The sequence below is a fragment of the Ascaphus truei genome, chromosome 5 (assembly GCF_040206685.1).
Source record: "Ascaphus truei isolate aAscTru1 chromosome 5, aAscTru1.hap1, whole genome shotgun sequence".
Lineage (NCBI taxonomy): Eukaryota > Metazoa > Chordata > Amphibia > Anura > Ascaphidae > Ascaphus > Ascaphus truei.
The window spans coordinates 36,984,094-37,003,615 of record NC_134487.1 but is presented as its reverse complement, the minus strand read 5'-3'; the positions used below and the strand labels follow the sequence as shown (position 1 = coordinate 37,003,615).

General features: G+C 40.7%; 1 protein-coding gene across 5 annotated transcripts in view; it reads left to right on the top strand.

Annotated features, from left to right (window-relative positions):
* Positions 1-19,522, top strand: part of FBXL13 (F-box and leucine rich repeat protein 13) — a 238,941-nt gene that overhangs the window by 195,534 nt on the left and 23,885 nt on the right. For all 5 annotated transcript variants that reach the window (XM_075599630.1, XM_075599629.1, XM_075599631.1 and 2 more), the window contains 2 exons: positions 6,390-6,516; positions 16,271-16,354. In XM_075599630.1, the coding sequence (XP_075455745.1) occupies positions 6,390-6,516; positions 16,271-16,354 (211 nt within the window). The remainder of the gene's footprint in view (positions 1-6,389; positions 6,517-16,270; positions 16,355-19,522) is intronic.

Below are 19,522 nucleotides of genomic sequence, written 5' to 3'. Positions count from 1 at the left end.
CCCTTCTATCCACTAAGTTGTACCTTTTCTAGGGAGGCAAGGTACAGAGGCTCCGCGCTCTTCCTCAAGGCATTTAAATTAAATGTCGGGGACCGCGTGAGGCCTCTGTAAAATTTCCTTACCTTGGCTTTCGGCAACGCGGCGTAAAATTATGCTGTGGGGGTCACGTGATGTCGCGTTGCCATGGCAACATGACATCACATGACCCCGCGGCGTCATTTGACGCCGGAGCCAAGGTAAGGGGGGTGGGGAAGGGGGGAGATTAGGCAGGGGGGCGCAGACTGAAAAGTTTGCACACCCCTGCTGTAGATCTCCAATTTATTACGTCCTTCTGGAGATAAGGTCTCCAGAATTGAACATAGATAGTACTGTGCGTGAGGTTTCACCCCTCTTTTTCTGCTGCTAATACCTTTCCCTATACAACTTAATATCCTCTTGACTTTCCCCATTGCTTTGTTACATTGCTTGACTACTTTCAAGTCTACTGAAATATTGACTCCCAGATCCCTTTCCTCTATAATAGTTGACATTATAGTGCCATTAATCCTGTATTATGCTTTAGGATTTTCAACTTTTTAGCATTAAATTGTAGTTTCCTGCAGCAAGTACAAATAACACTTGTGAGCACATTTGCGCATGTCAGACAGGTCTGCAACCCTGCCTTTCCCCATTATCTCTTAGTATACATGCATACCCCGCTTTAAGGATACTCACTTTAAGTACACTCGCGAGTAAGTACATATCGCCCAATAGGCAAACGGCAGCTCACGCATGCGCCTGTCAGCACGTCCTGAACAGCAATACCGGCTCCCTACCTGTACCGAAGCTATGCGCAAGCAGGGAGACTATAGAGACTGTTACAAATGCATTATTTATATCAGTTATGCACGTGTATGACGATTGCAGTACAGTACATGCATCGATAAGTGGAAAAAGGTAGTGCTGCACTTTAAGTACATTTTCGCTTTACATACATGCTCCGGTCCCATTGCGTAGGTTAATGCGGGGTATGCCTGTACAATGCTTCCATTGCAGCATTCTAGGTAATGACATGCAAATGAGCACTCAGTGTGTCACCTTTTGCTTCTTGTACATGTAGCGGGGTCCTCCTTCCTTGCTTGGGTGAGGGGGAGCTGCTTTGCATTGCCCCCCTGATGAGCCGGTGATCCGAGGCTCCGCGAAATCGGGAGATCGGGGAAAAGTTGCGGCAGCCATTTTGACTGTGTGCTGCGGCGACCATGTTGGGATTGGCGATGCCAGAAGGGGAGGGGCTTAGTAGCAGGATTTCCTCAGTGGACTAAGAGCCTACATGTTAGTCGTCACGGAGCCAGCAAAGAGGACGGATGTGTCCAGGGAGCTAGTAAGCCCCTGGACTAGGCCAGACTTTGCCCTTAGGCCCAAGTTAGGCCCTGATCCCTACTGGCCCCAACATGTGGGCTTAGTAGCCTATACCAAGGTATCACCTAGTTATTTATCCACCCTATCCTAGTGCTCAATTAGCACTCAGTTCTGAAGTATCATTTTAGTGTTTGTATGTTAGTATTAGTTTAGTTTTGTCCAACATTATTTTATATCATTGATACTATTAAAAGGTGTATTTTAAATGATACATCATTACTTTTTCACTAGGAGTACTACAATAGGGGATCTTTTTTCCTTATTCTTCTAAGGTTTTGGTTCTACATGTTATTACCCCTAGCACACAGTCCCTATTGACTGTGGCAAGAGTTTATTCCCCAATCTTCCCTCTCCCTCTTATTATGTTGTGGTAATTGCTTTGTATTGGTTCCAATGAGGAGTCATCCCGCTCACGCTGGGATCCTCATAGGTGGAGGCGCTGCACTTTGAGATATAGTACCCCAGGCTCCCCAAAAGTGAAGGCCTTGGCCTCCATGGAGCCTCACAGGTAACAGCAGCACGCGTAATAGCCCACGGTTTCCCTTAGGCATAGGGAAAGGGGGTTACATACATTTTAACATGGACCCCTATAAACATATGCCTGCCGAATTACACAGATTTTTCAGCACAGCCTGGGTTAAATAATTGCTTAGCCAGTAAACCTACTCAGACAGCTTCCTGCAAAAATAATACCTTCACTTCACAGCAAGCCTTCTTCAAACAGAATGACTTCAGTGGGGAAATATTGGTGTGCAAATTCCATCCTCCTTTCAAGCCCCAGTATCACATAGCTACTACATATGTTGGAATTCCAAACAAATGATGCAACATCTTCTCTAACATTTTTAAACATGTTTGTTATTATAAAAAAATTTTTAAATATATGTGTAGGGCACAGAACCAAAATGTGACAGAAAAGACTTCAGCAAAAAAAATATATAATTGTAAGTCAATTAAATAATAATCGATCAATGATAGACTAGCATACAGTGTGAGATTCCGCAAATTATAATGAACTTACAAAATGAACAAATACACTTTTCAAATAAAAGATTAATAAACACATCATTTTCTTTCTTGATGATCAACATGTGGAAACTATTGGAAAACATGTTTAATCTTACAAGTGAAGGTCGTTCAATTAATTTAGAGAGGGAAAAAAGAAATAGACTGAAACAGAAAAGGCTGGAAAGAGCAAACGCCAGTCATAACAACAACTAGCGACCTGCTTATCAGGGTACAGGCACCGGCCATAACAACAACTAGCGACCTGCTTATCAGGGTACAGGCACCGGCCATAACAACAACTAGCGTCCTGCTTATCAGGGTACAGGCACCGGCCATAACAACAACTAGCGACCTGCTTATCGGGGTACAGGCACCGGCCATAACAACAACTAGCGACCTGCTTATCAGGGTACAGGCACCGGCCATAACAACAACTAGCGACCTGCTTATCAGGGTACAGGCACCGGCCATAACAACAACTAGCGACCTGCTTATCAGGGTACAGGCACCGGCCATAACAGCAACTAGTGACTTGCTTATCAGGGTACAGGCACCGGCCATAACAACAACTAGCGACCTGCTTATCAGGGTACAGGCACCGGCCATAACAACAACTAGCGACCTGCTTATCAGGGTACAGGCACCGGCCATAACAACTAGCGACCTGCTTATCAGGGTACAGGCACCGGCCATAACAACAACTAGCGACCTGCAGACGCATATGAAAAGGGGATCTTTCACCTTCCCTAAAAACCAAAGTGTAAAAATGCTGTTTCCCTAAGGGAAAAATGTGAGTGCAATAATCCTCTTCATAATACACCATTCCTGATTGGAACATATTACACCATTTTCTTTCCTCGCACCTCTATTTTTTCAGTACTGGATCCAGCACTCCCCTAAGCTTAGCAAACTACTTTCCATTTGGAAGATCCAGAAGGACTGTTCTCTCCAGGGTCTTTGCGCTGCTATCCTCCTCAACGTATTGTTGATCGCTGTATTTGTATTCATTATTTTTATTATATCCCGTGTGTTGTTCACATATCACAGATTCACTTCATTTTTGGTGTATTAGAGCAGGGGTGCGCAAACTGGGGGGCACAAGATTTTCCATGGGGGGGGGGCGCTGCGGTTACAGAGGTCCCACGCTCTCCTCCAAGGCATTTAAATTAAATGCCGGGGGATCGCGTGAGGCCTCTAAAACTTCCCTTACCTTGACTTCGGCGATACATTGCCATAGCAATGTGACGCCACATAACCCCGCGGTATCATTTGACGCCGAAGAAAAGGTAAGGAGGAGGGCGTGAGTGGGGGGGGGGGAGAGCAGGCAGGGGGGCGCAGCAGGGAAAGCTTGTGCACCCCTGGATTAGAGCACCCTTTAACACTTTTTGGTTTGTGTACAGGCAACAGCACCAGATTTATCGAAGACAAAATAATTGATTTGAAAGCAACAGAGATTTTTTCCCTGATAAGTCTGCTGCCATTTTTTTAAACCAATTTTGAAGCCATGAGACTTTTTATAAATAGGCCTCAAAGGATTACTTTGGCTCATAGTAATTTGCATAAACAGAGATGCAAATGACACAATTTTGAGGGACATATAGTTATTGTCACGAGAGAAGGAGCGGCTCAGTGAGTAAAGGCACTGACTGGCACTGAGTTTGAAGCAGCGGAGCCTGGTTCAATTCCCGGTGTCGGCTCCTTGTGACATTGGGCAAGTCACTTTACCTCCCTGTGCCTCAGGCACCAAAAACATAGATTGTAAGATCCACGGGGGAGGGACCTGTGCCTGCAAAATGTCTCTGTAAAGCGCTGCGTACAATTAGCAGCGCTATACAAGAACATGCTATTATTATTAAATAGGGCAATCCTCCATTACAGGTGCAAATGGTTCATTTTTACTGTGTCATTTAGCATCAATGTATCAAAGGGCTTTTCTCCAATTTTGCATTAACGTATGCAATGAGACCGGAGCATGTATGTAAAGAGAAAATGTACTTAAAGTGAAGCACTACCTTTTTCCCACTTATCGATGCATGTACTGTACTGCAATCATCATATACGTGCATAACTGATGTAAATAACGCATTTGTAACAGGCTCTATAGTCTCCCCGCTTGCGCACAGCTTCGGTACAGGTAGGGAGCCGGTATTGCTGTTCAGGACGTGCTGTCAGGCGCATGCGCGAGCTGCCATTTGCCTATTGGGCGATATGTCTTTACTCGTGAGTGTACTTAAAGTGAGTGTCCTTAAACCAGGGTATGCCTGTATAGGAGGCGTTAGGGGAGGAGATAGTCAGTGCAATAGTTTATTGAGATGTATTGAAATGCATGCCAATAACTGGTGCCTTTTTCCTTTATCTTTGTGTCAAATAAACCCGCCAGGTCTGCGGTGGCGTTAACGTCTTTCGCTCATCTCCAGTAACAAGCTCCAGACATTACATATGAAGCTGGAGCAGATTTGATACAAATAAAATGTGTTGCTCCGTTAGGAATGGAGAAAATAACTGAATATTTATATACTTAGAGCTTAACAGTCAAAAGAACTATAACAGATTTCAGAGAATGCAAAACACAACGCATTCTGCGTTGACGAGACGCTCATAAGTGTAGTGTGTATTTGGGATCGGGGCTTTAAGATCATTTTTTGAAAGGTTGTGCAGTTCACCTGGGATTCTTTTCTATGAGAGTGTTGCACTTGCGCTGCTCACTGGCACTTTGACAGCACTGTTAAAATTGATACCACATTGTGAGTGTGCTATCCTTCTGGTGTGGGATGTGTTTTGGACAAACTTTAATGAACGTGATGTCATTTTTTACTCTTGCCAACTCTACATAAACTAGCTCAAAAGAGGAACAGAAGGGGAATGCTTATATTTTCTACATAAAAAACCAAGCAACTTGACATTTTTTTCTTTTTCTAGATTAGTGTTGTAGGCCTGTGGAAAATGAATAATGATGACGTTAATATTAGACAGATTAAATGTATATTTAATTACACACTACTTAATCAAGTTATTTTAAATAACGCTTATATCATTGATTCATACAGTATGTAAAACAGAATCATGCATAGGTTTGCCCACTAATACTGTAGCATACTTTTGAGTTTACATTTTTGTGTTTTCTTTGCGTAAAATTCTGTATGCATCATATTTCTCTGTTATGTCCAAACATTAAAAAGATAAATTACCCTCAGACTAGATGTCCCATAGCTCCGCTTAGCAATTTATGAGGAAAATCAGACTCTTGCCCATCTGCTGGAAATGTGTATAAATAAGCCATTTTATTAACAGAAACATGGGACACAAAGAAAAATAAAGTAGAGAATGATGTTATTAAGTGCAAGAAAGCAATAATAAATTGGATAAGGATATACTGTGTCTATGAATATTGGTTATGTATAAGATTCCATTAAATTCTGCTGTGCAGTTGAGGTGATACAGTGCTACAATGTGGTAAACAAATACTAATGTTTGGTAAAAAAAACAAACAAATACATACATATAGGATTTTACAATCTGTACCTTAATTTGAAAGATTAATATATGTTAGAAAAACCAAGTTTTAAAGTAATTCTCTGCATTGACTCCCTGTTCTCTGAACCAGAGTCTTTTGCAGAAGCCCTATACCTGGCCAACACCTGCTGGCTGCTGGTAAGAATCTTGCCTTTGAGCCAATCAGGACACGGAGGTCGCAATTAGTGATTAGGTTGCTGGTAATTTACAGTCTTTGGGCATTTTAAGTCACTGAAAATGCAGTTATGGTTGAGGTGAATATCTCCTGAACCAGTCACAAAACAGGAGCAATACTGCAGTATGACACCATTTCAGTTTAAAGAATATAAAAAAAATAATAATACTCGATCAGAGCAGGTTGCTGCATTACTGACAGGGTTATGTGTCTTCTGCTGGCTTGTGATACCCTTGGTTATTTAAAATAATGTCTGTCTGGATTATGTTGCTAAGGAATATATTTCTCATTTTAGGTGTCATAATCTAACCTACTTGAGCCTGCGTTTCTGCGAAAATGTGACAGATTCTGGCATCGAGGTTATAGGGAACATGGCATCGCTAATCTCCATTGATCTCTCTGGAACCAGGATTACAGACCAGGTGCATTAATGTCAACAATATTGTGGTAGCTCGTGTGTTTCATTGTCAAACGAAAATAGTTGATAGGTTGTGATGCCATAGTAAGTGACTAGTCCCCAACATTCAGTTTTCAGAGCATTATGCAACTATACACTTAGGGATAATTCAATATACCCTGAAGCAGCGCGATTGGCCAAAAAAAAACATTTACGTCAATGGTTTATTTTTTGGCCCAACAATTAAATTAGCCTCTTGGTGTTAGAAATAGCACTTGGATTTCTTCAATCTTGCTGGTTCTTATTTAATATGCTCTGTAGCTCTCTCCTGTTGTTCAGAAGGATTTCACCCCTATTAAAATGAATGAAGCATACACCTTCCCAATCAAGGGAAAGACTGTTTAACAACATATTGAATATGGACCTTTATTTCTAGTTATGCAGAGACACAATATATCAAACAGTGGATCAAGATTACTGTGCCTCACGCAGGGACAAGAGGTGTGTGTATTCAGCCCTACCACCTATGCCCGATATGAGGGCAACCCTATATAATCTTTTATAGAACTCCATGAAGACTTATCAGTCTTCCACCAATACACACTAGTGTATGATCGTGAGCACTTATACAGTACTCTTACATCGATCAAAATCACTACACGTATGTTATTTGATTTTTAACACCCAATATTTTATATTCATTTTTGACATTAAAATTTATTTTAACTAATTCATTAATCATCATCAGTGACTGAGTGCTCGGACACTAGGTTTCCTGTTCTTGTATACTTACTTTTCTAGTTATGCATCAGATAGCTCCTTGGATCTTTATCTCTAGAGCAGGTCAGCATCCTGCCCAGAGCTTTTCATTTCAGCCATGTACAGTAAGAGTGCATTTTGATGTCTTGTTTTTCATGGAACCAACTCTACTGAGCAATATCTATTATAAGTAAACCCCATTAGCTACTTAATAAACAAAAACATTACAAGATAGTGCAGAGTGAAAGCTGTATGGATCAACTGGCAAGGAAAGTTACCTAATTTTTAGCTACATATATTTCCTTTCACTGTATTTTCAGTGCATAAACTCATTGAACTCGCAAAGATCTGAACTGCAAAGAAGTGTTTCTTGAAGGCCCTGTGCAGAAGGGGCTGAAAATTAACCTTATTTTTTTTACACTGTATTAAAAACCCTTTGCTTTTATTCACCAAACGTATTAGTTATTCTCTGCTCACACCATAAATTATTAAAGAGGCAATCCAAGCAATATCCTACATGTGTGTTTAAAAAAAAAAAAATCTGTTCTGTCGTATTAGATAATACTGCATTTAAAAATATATATTATTCAATTTTTAAATCAATTTTTAAAGAGTTTTAATATACTGAGCATCCTTTGATTTTAATAGCAGGTTTTAGCACACCTCCCAAGCAGTGCAAGATCTTTGTAACACTTTCCTGTTTGTAATAATTTATTGTCAATATTCCCAGCAGTGTGAGCTGCAAACTGTAACAATAGATAATGTTACCTTAGTAATATAAGAATACATTGTAGCTGCTGACTTACACTGACTGAAGGATTGATTGAAACTGAAAGGCAGCAATTTAGTGAACTCTGCCGATCGATCTTTGCTGATCGATTGGCAGCTTAGGTCATTCGTTTTCAATAAAGTTAGTCAAAGGCTCTATATATTAAAACAAAACAAAAATACATTTTATAAGCGCCACGTGGATTGCCTTTTTAATTGGGTTGTAGTACAGCCTTAGTTCTCTAACTACTATGATAATATACTCTGGTCTTGATATGCTTGAAGAAAGCAAGATCAGCATAAATGAGCCCAGTGCACCAAGATCTCCCAATACCATGGCACACTTCGGCAGTGATGGTTCATGTGGGTACAGCCTTTTAATCCACAGCTCACTATCACACTCATTGCGGTGACTTGTGGTTCCAAGCTGGAAACATTTCCCTGTTAAAAACGAAGCCATGCAATAAATAAGAGTAACGCACAACATTTTTAGAACTACAACAACTGAATAAATATACTATATCATTTTAACATGAGTAATCCACAATGTCTGATGAGTGTACTTTTACTCACTGCCTATATTTATCTCCATGAGTGCTAGTTTCCATGTAAATGACGAGTCAGCCCCTTTTTTGCATATTTTCCTATTTAATTATACCCCTTTTCGTTCAGAAGATATCCTTGAGGGATATTGGTTGACCGTATCTGGCTTTCACTCACATCTGCATGGTCTTGGAGCCACATGGTTATAAATATTTTCCGCTAGCATCATTGACACATTATTTTCAGTGCTTGCTAAAGACGGCCTTCACAAATTCTCCCATAATGAAGGTCCAGTATATACATACTTCTAGACATGAGGTTTTTTTAGGATAGTGAATTTCTGAACTCTAGTCCACATACAGTAGGTAAAGTACATTTAGGCCCATATTTACTAAGCAGTGCTATGCCATAATACTCCTTCTGGCTTCGTAATACATCTTACAGCTCATTGAAGTGAATGGACAACAAGAGGCCTGTTAAGAGTCTTATTGCATAGCACTGCTTAGTAAATGTATGGGCTTTAATCCCTCTTCTTAATATATTGTGCATTGTAGACTACAGGCAGTCCTCGGTTATCCGACACAATGCGTTACTCAAAATGGCGTTGAATAGCGAAACGTTGTAAAGGGAAACACATTTTCCCATAGGAACACTGTTTAAATTAAAGGTTCCGTTCCTGAAGGCATTTTTAACACTAAAATACACCAAATATTTTATGCAGGCAATAAGATATGCAGCACACACATAAATTATATAGTGTATATACTGTATTATATATATAATATAACATAATAAATAATATATTATATAGTATAATATAATATTATATAGTATAATATAATATAATATTATATATATATACAGTGGTTGACAAATCACCAAAAAATCTACTCGCCACACAAAAAAATCTACTCGCCACCTAGTACCAAACGTATGCTGCTTGGGCCAATAGGAGCTTGCCACGATGTTAAATCCACTCGCCCGGGGCGAGCAAATGTATAGGTTTGTCGAACACTGTATATATATATATATATATATATATATATATATATATATATATATACACTCTTACGACGCTTTGCAACGTTGTTAGTGTATGTGTGTACACACATACACATAAACAACGTTGCAAAGCGTCGTAAGAGCGTTGGAGAAGCCATTTTGGCGTTGTAAAAATGAACATAGGTATGCATTGCATAGCGTTGGATAAGCCATTCGTTGTAAAACGAAGCGTTGTAAAACGAGGACTGCCTGTAGTAGGCTATGATATTCAACTGCTTCGAATATCTGCAGTTATGTAGCGAGTAGAAAACATTTTTAAACAGTGTAGTGATTTTTATTTTTTTAAAGTAAATTGCTCCAGTGATTGCTCATTGGTTATTTGAAGAAAAATCAGAGAGGGAGCACACTGGAGGTTAAAGATATATAGATGGTAATTTAATAAAATTAAGTATACAGGACTTAAATGTAAAATTGAATTAAGCAGTTCACAGAGAAGTTCAGTTCAGTGAGGGTTGGAGTTGCTGTCCGTAGATGTTCTGCAGTAAGGGGAGCTGGAACTCAATGGTCCGCCCGGAAAAGCAAAGGACGTGCACGGAGAGAACCGGCAAACTGAAAGTTCTCATGAGAGTGCGGTCACAGAGTGACATGACACAGCAGCAGCAGGGGCGTAGCTATAGTCCGGGCAAAGCCCAGGGGCCCGCACACTTGGTATCCTGCTATCCCCCACCCTGTCGGCGGCCCTGCTGAACATCTCTCTCTCTCCTCCCCCAGATAGAGGCAGGCGGGGGGAGATGATGGTATGCGGCGACGAGCCACCAGAGTGATGCAGAGGAAAAGCCAGCAGAGGAGTTATGACTTGCACTGAGGCAGAGCAGGACAGCCGGGTAGGAGCGCACCCCAGCGGTCCGACCCAGAAGTCTTTCTTACTTCCAGTGTCTATGCTGCTACATCGTGCTCCTCCCAGGCCATCCTGCTCTGCCTCTGTGCAAGTCATAACTCCTCTGCTGGCTTCTCCTCTGCCTCACTCCTCTGGCTTCTCCTCTGCCTCACTCTGGCGTCCCGCCACCACGGTGTACCATCATCTCCCCCCGCATGCCTGTATCACCAACCTGTCCCCCAGGTAGGCATGGAGGAGGAGAAGGAGAGAGCTGGAGGAGGGGGAGAGAGCTGAGGAGCGATGGTGAGGAGGATAGAGCTGAGGAGAGATATCCTCCAATTTAAAACTGAGGCAAATTTTTCTCCTGAATCTACGGAATACGTTCACTTACAGTGTATAATGGGGCCCAGAATTGTTTTGGCCCGGGGGCCCATACATGTCCAGCTACACCACTGCGCAGCAGTATTCCACAATGCGTTTCATACAAATTTGTACTTGATCACATGGTTATATGCCTTGTGACATTTGAAATCTTATCAGATAATAACTATAACTTACTGTATATTCCAACGGTGTTTGCACAATAGATGAATGCATTGTGCAATTTGAAATCTTATATATTGGGCCATATTTAGTAAATGTTGTTAGTCGATATGACATCTTCTGGCGCTCGATTGGAAGACACCTTCTTGCACTTTCAAGTGAATATGTCTTCTTGTGCTGGAAGGCGTCTTATTGAGTAGCACTGCTTAGTTATCATGGTCCATTATATGGAGTATATGCATACATTAAATGGTTTAAACATATTAAGCACCTTTTTTCAAAATGAACTGCTGCCTAGAGGCTAAGTAAACTTAAGGCTATTGATATGTTCAATCAGTAAAGTTTAGGACCGGAAATGTACAGTATGTCTTTTTAAAACAGAATATCAGAAAAGTATAAGTATTGCACTTTGAAATCACATTTCTAGTTAGAAATGCAACAGCCACTTGTGTTTAAACATATCATTTGTATCAGTTCGCTTTGCAAGACATAGGGGAATATGTACAGTACGAAGAGGATACAGGTTTCTCCAAAACGCAACACAAGGGAACAGGATAACGGCACCATTTTCTTATGCAAACTTTGCCACATTTTATTCGAATATTGCACAGAATAATTCCAAATCACTTGCTGACACAAGCAGAGCAACATTGAGAGAATGAACAAAAAGATACAACATGAAATGGATGCTGTTAGTCAAATTGATGCCATAATGCCCACTTGCAACCATACTGTAGCTACATATACTTCATAAACAGTACACATTATGTTCAGTATATGTAAAATTATTTAATTAATAAACTACATTTCTCACTACAGCTGCAGCGGCCGTTATTCAAACAAATCACGGCGCCGATCACGTGTGCTCTGCTGTACTCCACGCAGCATGAATGCGGCCAAACGCTCCAGGCACCCGCGCTTATCGCGATTGCTTTGTTGAATTTCATGGATTCTGTTTCTTTGGGGATAATGAAATGAATGAATTGCAATGTGTACAGTACTGTGCTACTGTGGCAATTTAAAGTGTTTAAAACACAGAACTCTAAAATGCCATTTTCTGCACTCGCCGCACGCGCGTCTTAAGGCGGTACGGTTGGTAGACATCCCGCGTCATGACATCAGTATTCCGATGTACACAACGCGTGATTTGTTTGAATAACGGCCACTGCAGCTGTAGTTCTTAACCAAAGGGAAAATATATAATTCCTTGACTTATTCACAGAGTTTTAAACTGTGCAGTTTGCCAGCTGTATGGCAAGAAGCAGCAGAAATGAGAAAACTATAAAATGAGGTTCAACAGTCATATTGCTAACTAATAAGAACAGTAAACAATTAATAATAGTAAATATAGTGTCTTGGCATTGTACAAATTGCATGATTTCTTATGGCCATTATGCCTCATTTGACACAGTTCATATCGCTATTCGGTACCCTAATTATGTGGGGATTTGTGTTCTGCCAGAGGTACCCAAGGTAGAAATTTGACTGCAAATGTACAGGTTTGATAGTAGCGGTAAGCAAAGTCCCACCAGCTGTCATGGTTTGTACCAGCGTCCTGTTATACTGGTCCATTAAAAGTTATTTATATATATATATATATAGTCACGAATGACATACCTGTGAGCATGTGACTTGTGTATGTGACAAGGGTTAATACACACAGCTATCCAGCTTATCTCCCCACAGGGTGCCTTAAATTAGTGATATCTCCCCTTAATCCATCACAATATATCTTAACTCCATGCCACCACCAAAAATAGATTCAAGGCTTACCTGCAGAGTTTTTGTTTACTAGGAAAGAATATTATTGACACCATACACCTTGTCACGAATAGCACACATGCGAGCATGTGACTTGTACTGTATATGTGACAAGGGTTAATACACACAGCTATCTAGCTGATCCACTTTTCACCTATGCAAGGTCCCTCAAATTAATAATAACCCCCTTCAATCCGTCACAATATCTATATTTACTCACTGTCACCACCTTCAAAGAGATATCAAGATTCACTTGCATAGTCTTTGGTACCTATTTACTAAGAAAAATCTGCACTTACCACACAAATCTATTGTAGCAAAATGTGTCCGGAAATGTCATCACTCTCTTCAAAACGTCAAATTTCAATCGGAGCCCAAAGACATGCTTATTACATTTTAGATTTAATATACAAAATAGTACAGTGCTTAGGTTATAGAAAAAGGTTATTACAAAAACATAAAGTACAATAAATGCAGACCGTTTCTTAAAAATAAAAGGAGTCAAATAGATTATCTAATTTATGTTACCACATAACACATCAGATTTCTTCCAAAGAGGTAAGGAGCATGAAAGATGAGAATTCACGTGTCTGATTGTCATAAGACACTCCTCTGTTAAATTCTAATTTCGTATCGCAAATGCTGGGTGACATTTTTATGACTTAAGGAAAAAAAAGAACTTTTGAATAAAAAGCTGGCAAGACATATAAAATGTCCCATATCTTTATTCCTATGACGACGCCATCTTCACTGTTGCATCTATATAATTAAAATGCACGCCTATATATTAATCTTGATTTGTTTAATACTAAGTTTGATAGATAAATGGATATCTGACCCTTGCAGCTCACAATCATAAAGTGCGTCATATCATTTCATTAATCTGATTGTAAATGTTACAAAGGTATATTCATTATTTTTGCGAATCGTTGTCAGACCCATGATATTTTATATTTAGTAAACTTACACAAACTTTTCGACTATCTTTCTGGTCACCCTCTGGTGTTCTGCAGAACACCAAAGAATGTCTTTCAAGATACTTAATGATGGGATAAAACAAACTGAAATTACTCAAATACATTACCATGTATTGGCTTCTCAAAAGGTCATGAGTTGGAAATATGAGCATTCACGTGTCACAGCATTAATACTCCCTTTGTTGAATTCTAAATTAATGAAACAAATGAATGGTTTTAGCCTAATTTTGCCTCTGTCACAAAGATGAGCCCCAACTTTTGTGGGTGTCCTTAACTCCCTCTCATTTATCTCCTGTCACATTTGCAACGGCAAATGTAGTTTTAAATGTAGAAGAATTCAGAGCAAATATAATCCATAACGTTGTTTCTATAGCCCCTAGAATGCTCGGACCTGTATCAATATGTTTGGTTTCGATCTATTTTGATATGTCCAAGTCCATCTTTGATAGACAGATGGATATCTTGCATATGCAGCCTAACGAGTCCAGCATCTTTGTACTCAATTGAAACAGCTGAACGTGCTGGTTAGAAATATATTTTATTCTCGTGAATCATATCAGATCCAATATATCTTTTATTTTTAGTCAAGACCTGAGACTGAATGGTGACCCTTCTGCCATCTTTCTGTGCTACTCAAAGGGCAATGATTTCGGGAATATATGGTCACCTTTGAAGATGACACCCAGGGCCTCTGGTAGATCTGGGTAGTTTCTTGAGAAAGGTGCGGTTGCACCGAAACGTTGAACAAAATTTCAATAAATATTTAATCATTAAGGAGTCTCTCAGTGTTTGTCATGCTTATCGTATCGGTGGTGGAGAGGACAACTCACAGCTGGTAGCACTAGAATACTTTGGTCTTTTTTTCCATTTCTGTGGAGTGTGTTTCTTTTCCAGTTTCTCAGAGGTCTGCGTATTGTCACCAGACCTCAATAAAATAAACATATAATTTTATTGGGCCATCGATGGCAACCCCAAATTAAGCTCTGGTGCTGTGGTTGACAATTTACTACAAACAGTTGTGTTGGGTTATGGCTTAATTACCCCACAATCCCAGACCAGGGTGCTCTTGGATAACCCCCACCAGGAACTGTTATCTAAATATGTTTTTGTTTTACTGACAAATATTATTGTGTATTATTATATATATTATTAGTATTGTTGTGACATATATATGCTAATAAGTAAATAGAAATATTAATTTATGCAGAGTGATCTGAGAACAGGAGGCGTAATACAGTAATATACCACGTGGATATTAGAAACAAAGTATGCTTTGCCAGATTTGCATTCAAGAAAATGTTTGATTGCATCAGTGGTGGTATCCACTAGGACACATCCAAAGGGCAAAGTAGCAATTAAAGTAATTTGTTGTATGTATATTTCATATATTTAATTTTCATTGATCAGGCTCCAGCATTGGCAGGAGTAAACTATCGTCTCATGTTATGATAGACAGGGCATTCACATCTGGATCCCAGATTATACTGCACATTCTATGTAATGCATGCTGTTTGTACAGTACTTTGCCACATCGCGGAGTATACAAAATCCAGTCACTGATCTGGTTTGCTGGCAAAAGCATGTACAAGGGATGGAGTTTATCAATTACTTTATGAAAACCATATTACCTTGGTCTCAAAGGTTTTTGAAGTTCAACGTTGCAATTTAGAAGATAAGGTGCAGAGCCATTTTGAAACTGTTGTACATTGTATAGAGTTGTTGCTACGTTTTCACAATACGTCCCAAGGAGATTTCATTCCTAAATAAATAGGAATGTTAGTGTGTAGGGACGGGATTGGTAAATGTTCAAGATATAGGTATCCTGTACATATACATAAAGTCTCCTGGTGCGACTGCTCCCAAAGTGACTACTAGCTTTTATTATTGTTCGTTCTGTCATTGTGTACTATTGTACAATCTCGTGTGTGTGTTTATCCCAACCTCCTGCTTTATTCTGAAGTGACGAGCAGAGTTTTTAACTGACCATGCTCCCTTTGTTATTGTGCCAAATGGAGGCAGTGACGCAACTAACTTATATGTCATTTCTAATATGCCACAGATATTCTAAAGTTGCAGTTTTTAATGGTGTTACATGAAAAATATATTTGTGTTAATCTCTTCTTTTAGTGAGGCTTACTTTTCCTTCTTTGTGTAATGTACCAATCCAGACATTTCTGACGTATTTTTCGGGTCGCAGTGCACACCTGTTTTTTTCTATTCTACTAGTCAGGTGTTGTTACTGTATTCTTCAAAGCATTATGTATGAAAATAAGTTATTGTTTTGAAAGTAGACAAAGCAGAGCCAGGTATATGTAGTATTACAGTATGTATATTTGCATAAAATTATATATTAATTCCTTTGCTGCTGATTGTACCTACTGTACTGTACAAAACATTGCTATGATATTAATTGGTAGTACCTCTAACAATCTAAAGAAAATTAACTTCTTTTTTTTTTTTTTACAGTAGACCTACGATTCGAAATGTTTATGTTTTAAAGAGTGTTGTAAATTAGAAAACGTAATATATATATTTTTTTTTTATTGCAGGGGTTGTTAGCCCTTGGGACTCACAGCACGATGAAGGAACTTATTGTGTCAGAATGCCTGGGCATCTCTGATATTGGAATCCAGGTAACTTTACAAATACATCTATTAGTTATTTTCTGCTCAAACCCTAAATGATTAAGATAATTCAGAAGATGATGTTTCAGGATTGCTGTTCAGACAATGTCCAGATCAGATTTTTAAACACTGAAGTCATTTGTAGAGGCTTGTTTTTTTAGGAACTACTGTTGTGTTGGAATAAAAACATATGTAATAAATAGATACATTATTTTAGGAAAAGCACCATTAACAATGGTAAAGTGCAGAAAGTCCTGTTAGTGTGAAATTACTAGGTGGATGAACCACATGCCCATAATAATTTTATAGTGATGAGTTGATTTTTTTCATGTACCCTACAGAAATGCATTTAAATAACATGTCAGGAACAAGTATGGGGTGAAGCAATAACAACTACATTTACTTTATTTCTAAATGTTATGGTTAGTCCAGGGATATTTAGACATTAGTCAAGCAAAAAGGGCCCAGGTTACAAAAGGCAGACTATCGTGGCACACATTAAATACTGCAGTCGTAAAACAAGATTAGCATTACTGCCTCTTTGCCACTCTATTAATATTCACTGATGATGGTTCCACAAGGAGGATGCAACATTGGATATGCAATTAAATCTTTGTTGTAATAATGCCCTTCTGTTTAATGGTAAGTACATGTCTTTTGTTTCTTATCGATCTCATGCTTCTTCTCTTTGCTGCTGTGGATGTGTGGAATATGTTGCGTTGCAATGATAAGTTATTTAGCACCTCTATGCTTAGAAAGGATGACAAATCTTTATTGAAATAGTCCTCGAATATACAGCAGCATCATTAAATCTTTAATTGCAGATAGAATTGAAAGCTGTTTTCACACCACCAGTCTGCTCTTTCCATGTGGATTAAATAAAATATATCCACAATCCACAGATTGGAAAGGGAAATTAATACCGAGAGAATGGGAACAGGATATGAGCAAATTGCAAATGAGAACATTAACAGAAAGAGGGTTATAAGTGTATTATGAAAGGAGATTGTAATTTACTACATCATAACATTAAACACAACATCAGAAACGTACACTGTTGGAGTTGAGTCATATGTATGTAATGGTATTTCTGGCCCGGCCTGACCCACCCAATCTCACATTGGCCCCTGTGGTCTAACCGGACCCCATTACAGTGTAGATATGCCTGATGGTGCACCTGTTGGCTACAGGACTCCTGAGTCTCCCGCATGATGGTGTGTGGGGAGGACCCGTCAGACAGGCAGCTGAGGTAGTGTGCTGAGTCTCACCTAGTTCCAGTGCAGCACCTCCACCTCATCAGGGTCCCTGCGTCCGCATGGGGATGATCCTGACGAGGAACTCCTCGTGGTGCAACCTCCTGTGTAATCATTGGACTCTCACACACAGGGGTTTCTCTGATCAGCTCCATCTTTATTGTCACGGCGGGCATAGCTGCCCTCCACAATGGGTATGTTCAGCCAATCATCTCACCCGTGCTCCCTTTAGATAGGTATATCACCTAGATCAGGGATTCACTTATTCCCTCAGGAATCACTATCCTGTGCCAGGTCCCTGGACACAGCCTCCCATGGAGTTACTATAACATAACTGACACTCTGATAGAACTGGAACTCCTTCCTCAGCTCTGACAAGAGCTGGAACTCCTTCCTCCTCTCAGCAGAACTTTCTAGCAACCAACTTTTAGACACAGTGCTGTGCCTTATGTAAGCTTCTGAGGCTGACACACCTCTGACATCACTAACCATGGAGTCAGAGCATGTGACCAGTCCCAGCCATACACAGGGCACCCCACCAGGGTGTGAGGGGAAACCTCCATAATTACTGCTGGCATGCCCACACTTACCAGGCCTTACTGCCAACAGGAGAGATGACTGTAGGCATTTTACATGACCGCTACATTCTCCCCCTGGTGAATCCCATCGTCCTCGCTGGGACCTAAATTTGTATACCTCTTTCCAGGAAGCACTGTAACGGAAAACATAATTAACATCACACAAATTTCCTCATAATGCAGTACACATGAATACAGTCATCCGCCAAGCCCGCCCCGACCAGCAGCCACAGACCCGCGTGATGCGTTAGTACCCCCTAAAAATAGTGATCTGGGTCGGGTTTCCTCACCTCCCTGTTACCCATATCCAGGACCGTGACATAGTAATGCCTAGGCGATCCTCTCTCTGGCATATAGGTCACCCTATGTTTGTGAACATTTCTCCCTATGCTCCACACTCGCATCAGGGTGTCTATCCTTTCTTCCGCCTTCTTACCTACAATGGCGCTCCCCCTATTGACTAAATACAGCTCTATAGTCTCTTGGAGCCACTTTTCCCTATTGTCCTCAATTTCATCCATCAGGGGCTCCGGAACATAGGGATACTCCAACCCATGGGATTTTTTATATTTGACTATTATAGCCCTCTCCGCCCTACTGACCCTGGTCAGATCAGCATTACCTGCCCTCCCAGGTAACACCCATGATAGGGGCTCATCAGGATCGACTGGATCTGACAGTGTGTCGGGACCCATGGGCGCTATGTCTCTACGCTCCAGCTGGAACCACCTCTTCTGTAATTCCCTGTCCCTCTGCTCGGGTGTAAACTCTCCCTCTTTCCACCAGAAATCTACCACGTCCTCCCGCCAGATGAGGAACCGAGTACGGTCCATCCACGCGGAGTACCCTTCAAATAACGGGGCCCACCACCGGGTCTCCTTAAATGGGTTAGGTCCTGGTTCCCTGTCGTCATCAAATGAAAATACCCCTGACGACCTTGTGGATCGCGAGTTGAACCACCTCGAGGACCCCGGAGCCTTTACTGCCGGTTGGGGTGCTGTATCTGCTACCCTCAATTCTCCCCCTCCCCGTGAATCGCCCTCCGTAGCGCCACTGCGCTGCCTTTCCCCAGTCCGTCTTCCCTCTCCCCCTTGTGAATTGTCCACGTACTCCAGGCTAGGCGGTGAACCCGGTGACCGTGTGATGGGGGTAGGGGTATTAACTATGGCGGGGGTTTGGGCATAGGGGCACGGAACGGGACCCCACGGGGTTACGACCCGCTCCTGGCTGTCCGTAGACTGGTCCAAGGATGATGTCTCACCCTCCTCAGTCCTGAGATCGTCTCTCCAATTTCTGGGCCTTGTAAGTGATCGGGGACCTTCCCCCGATCGCCGAAGCGTCGCTGC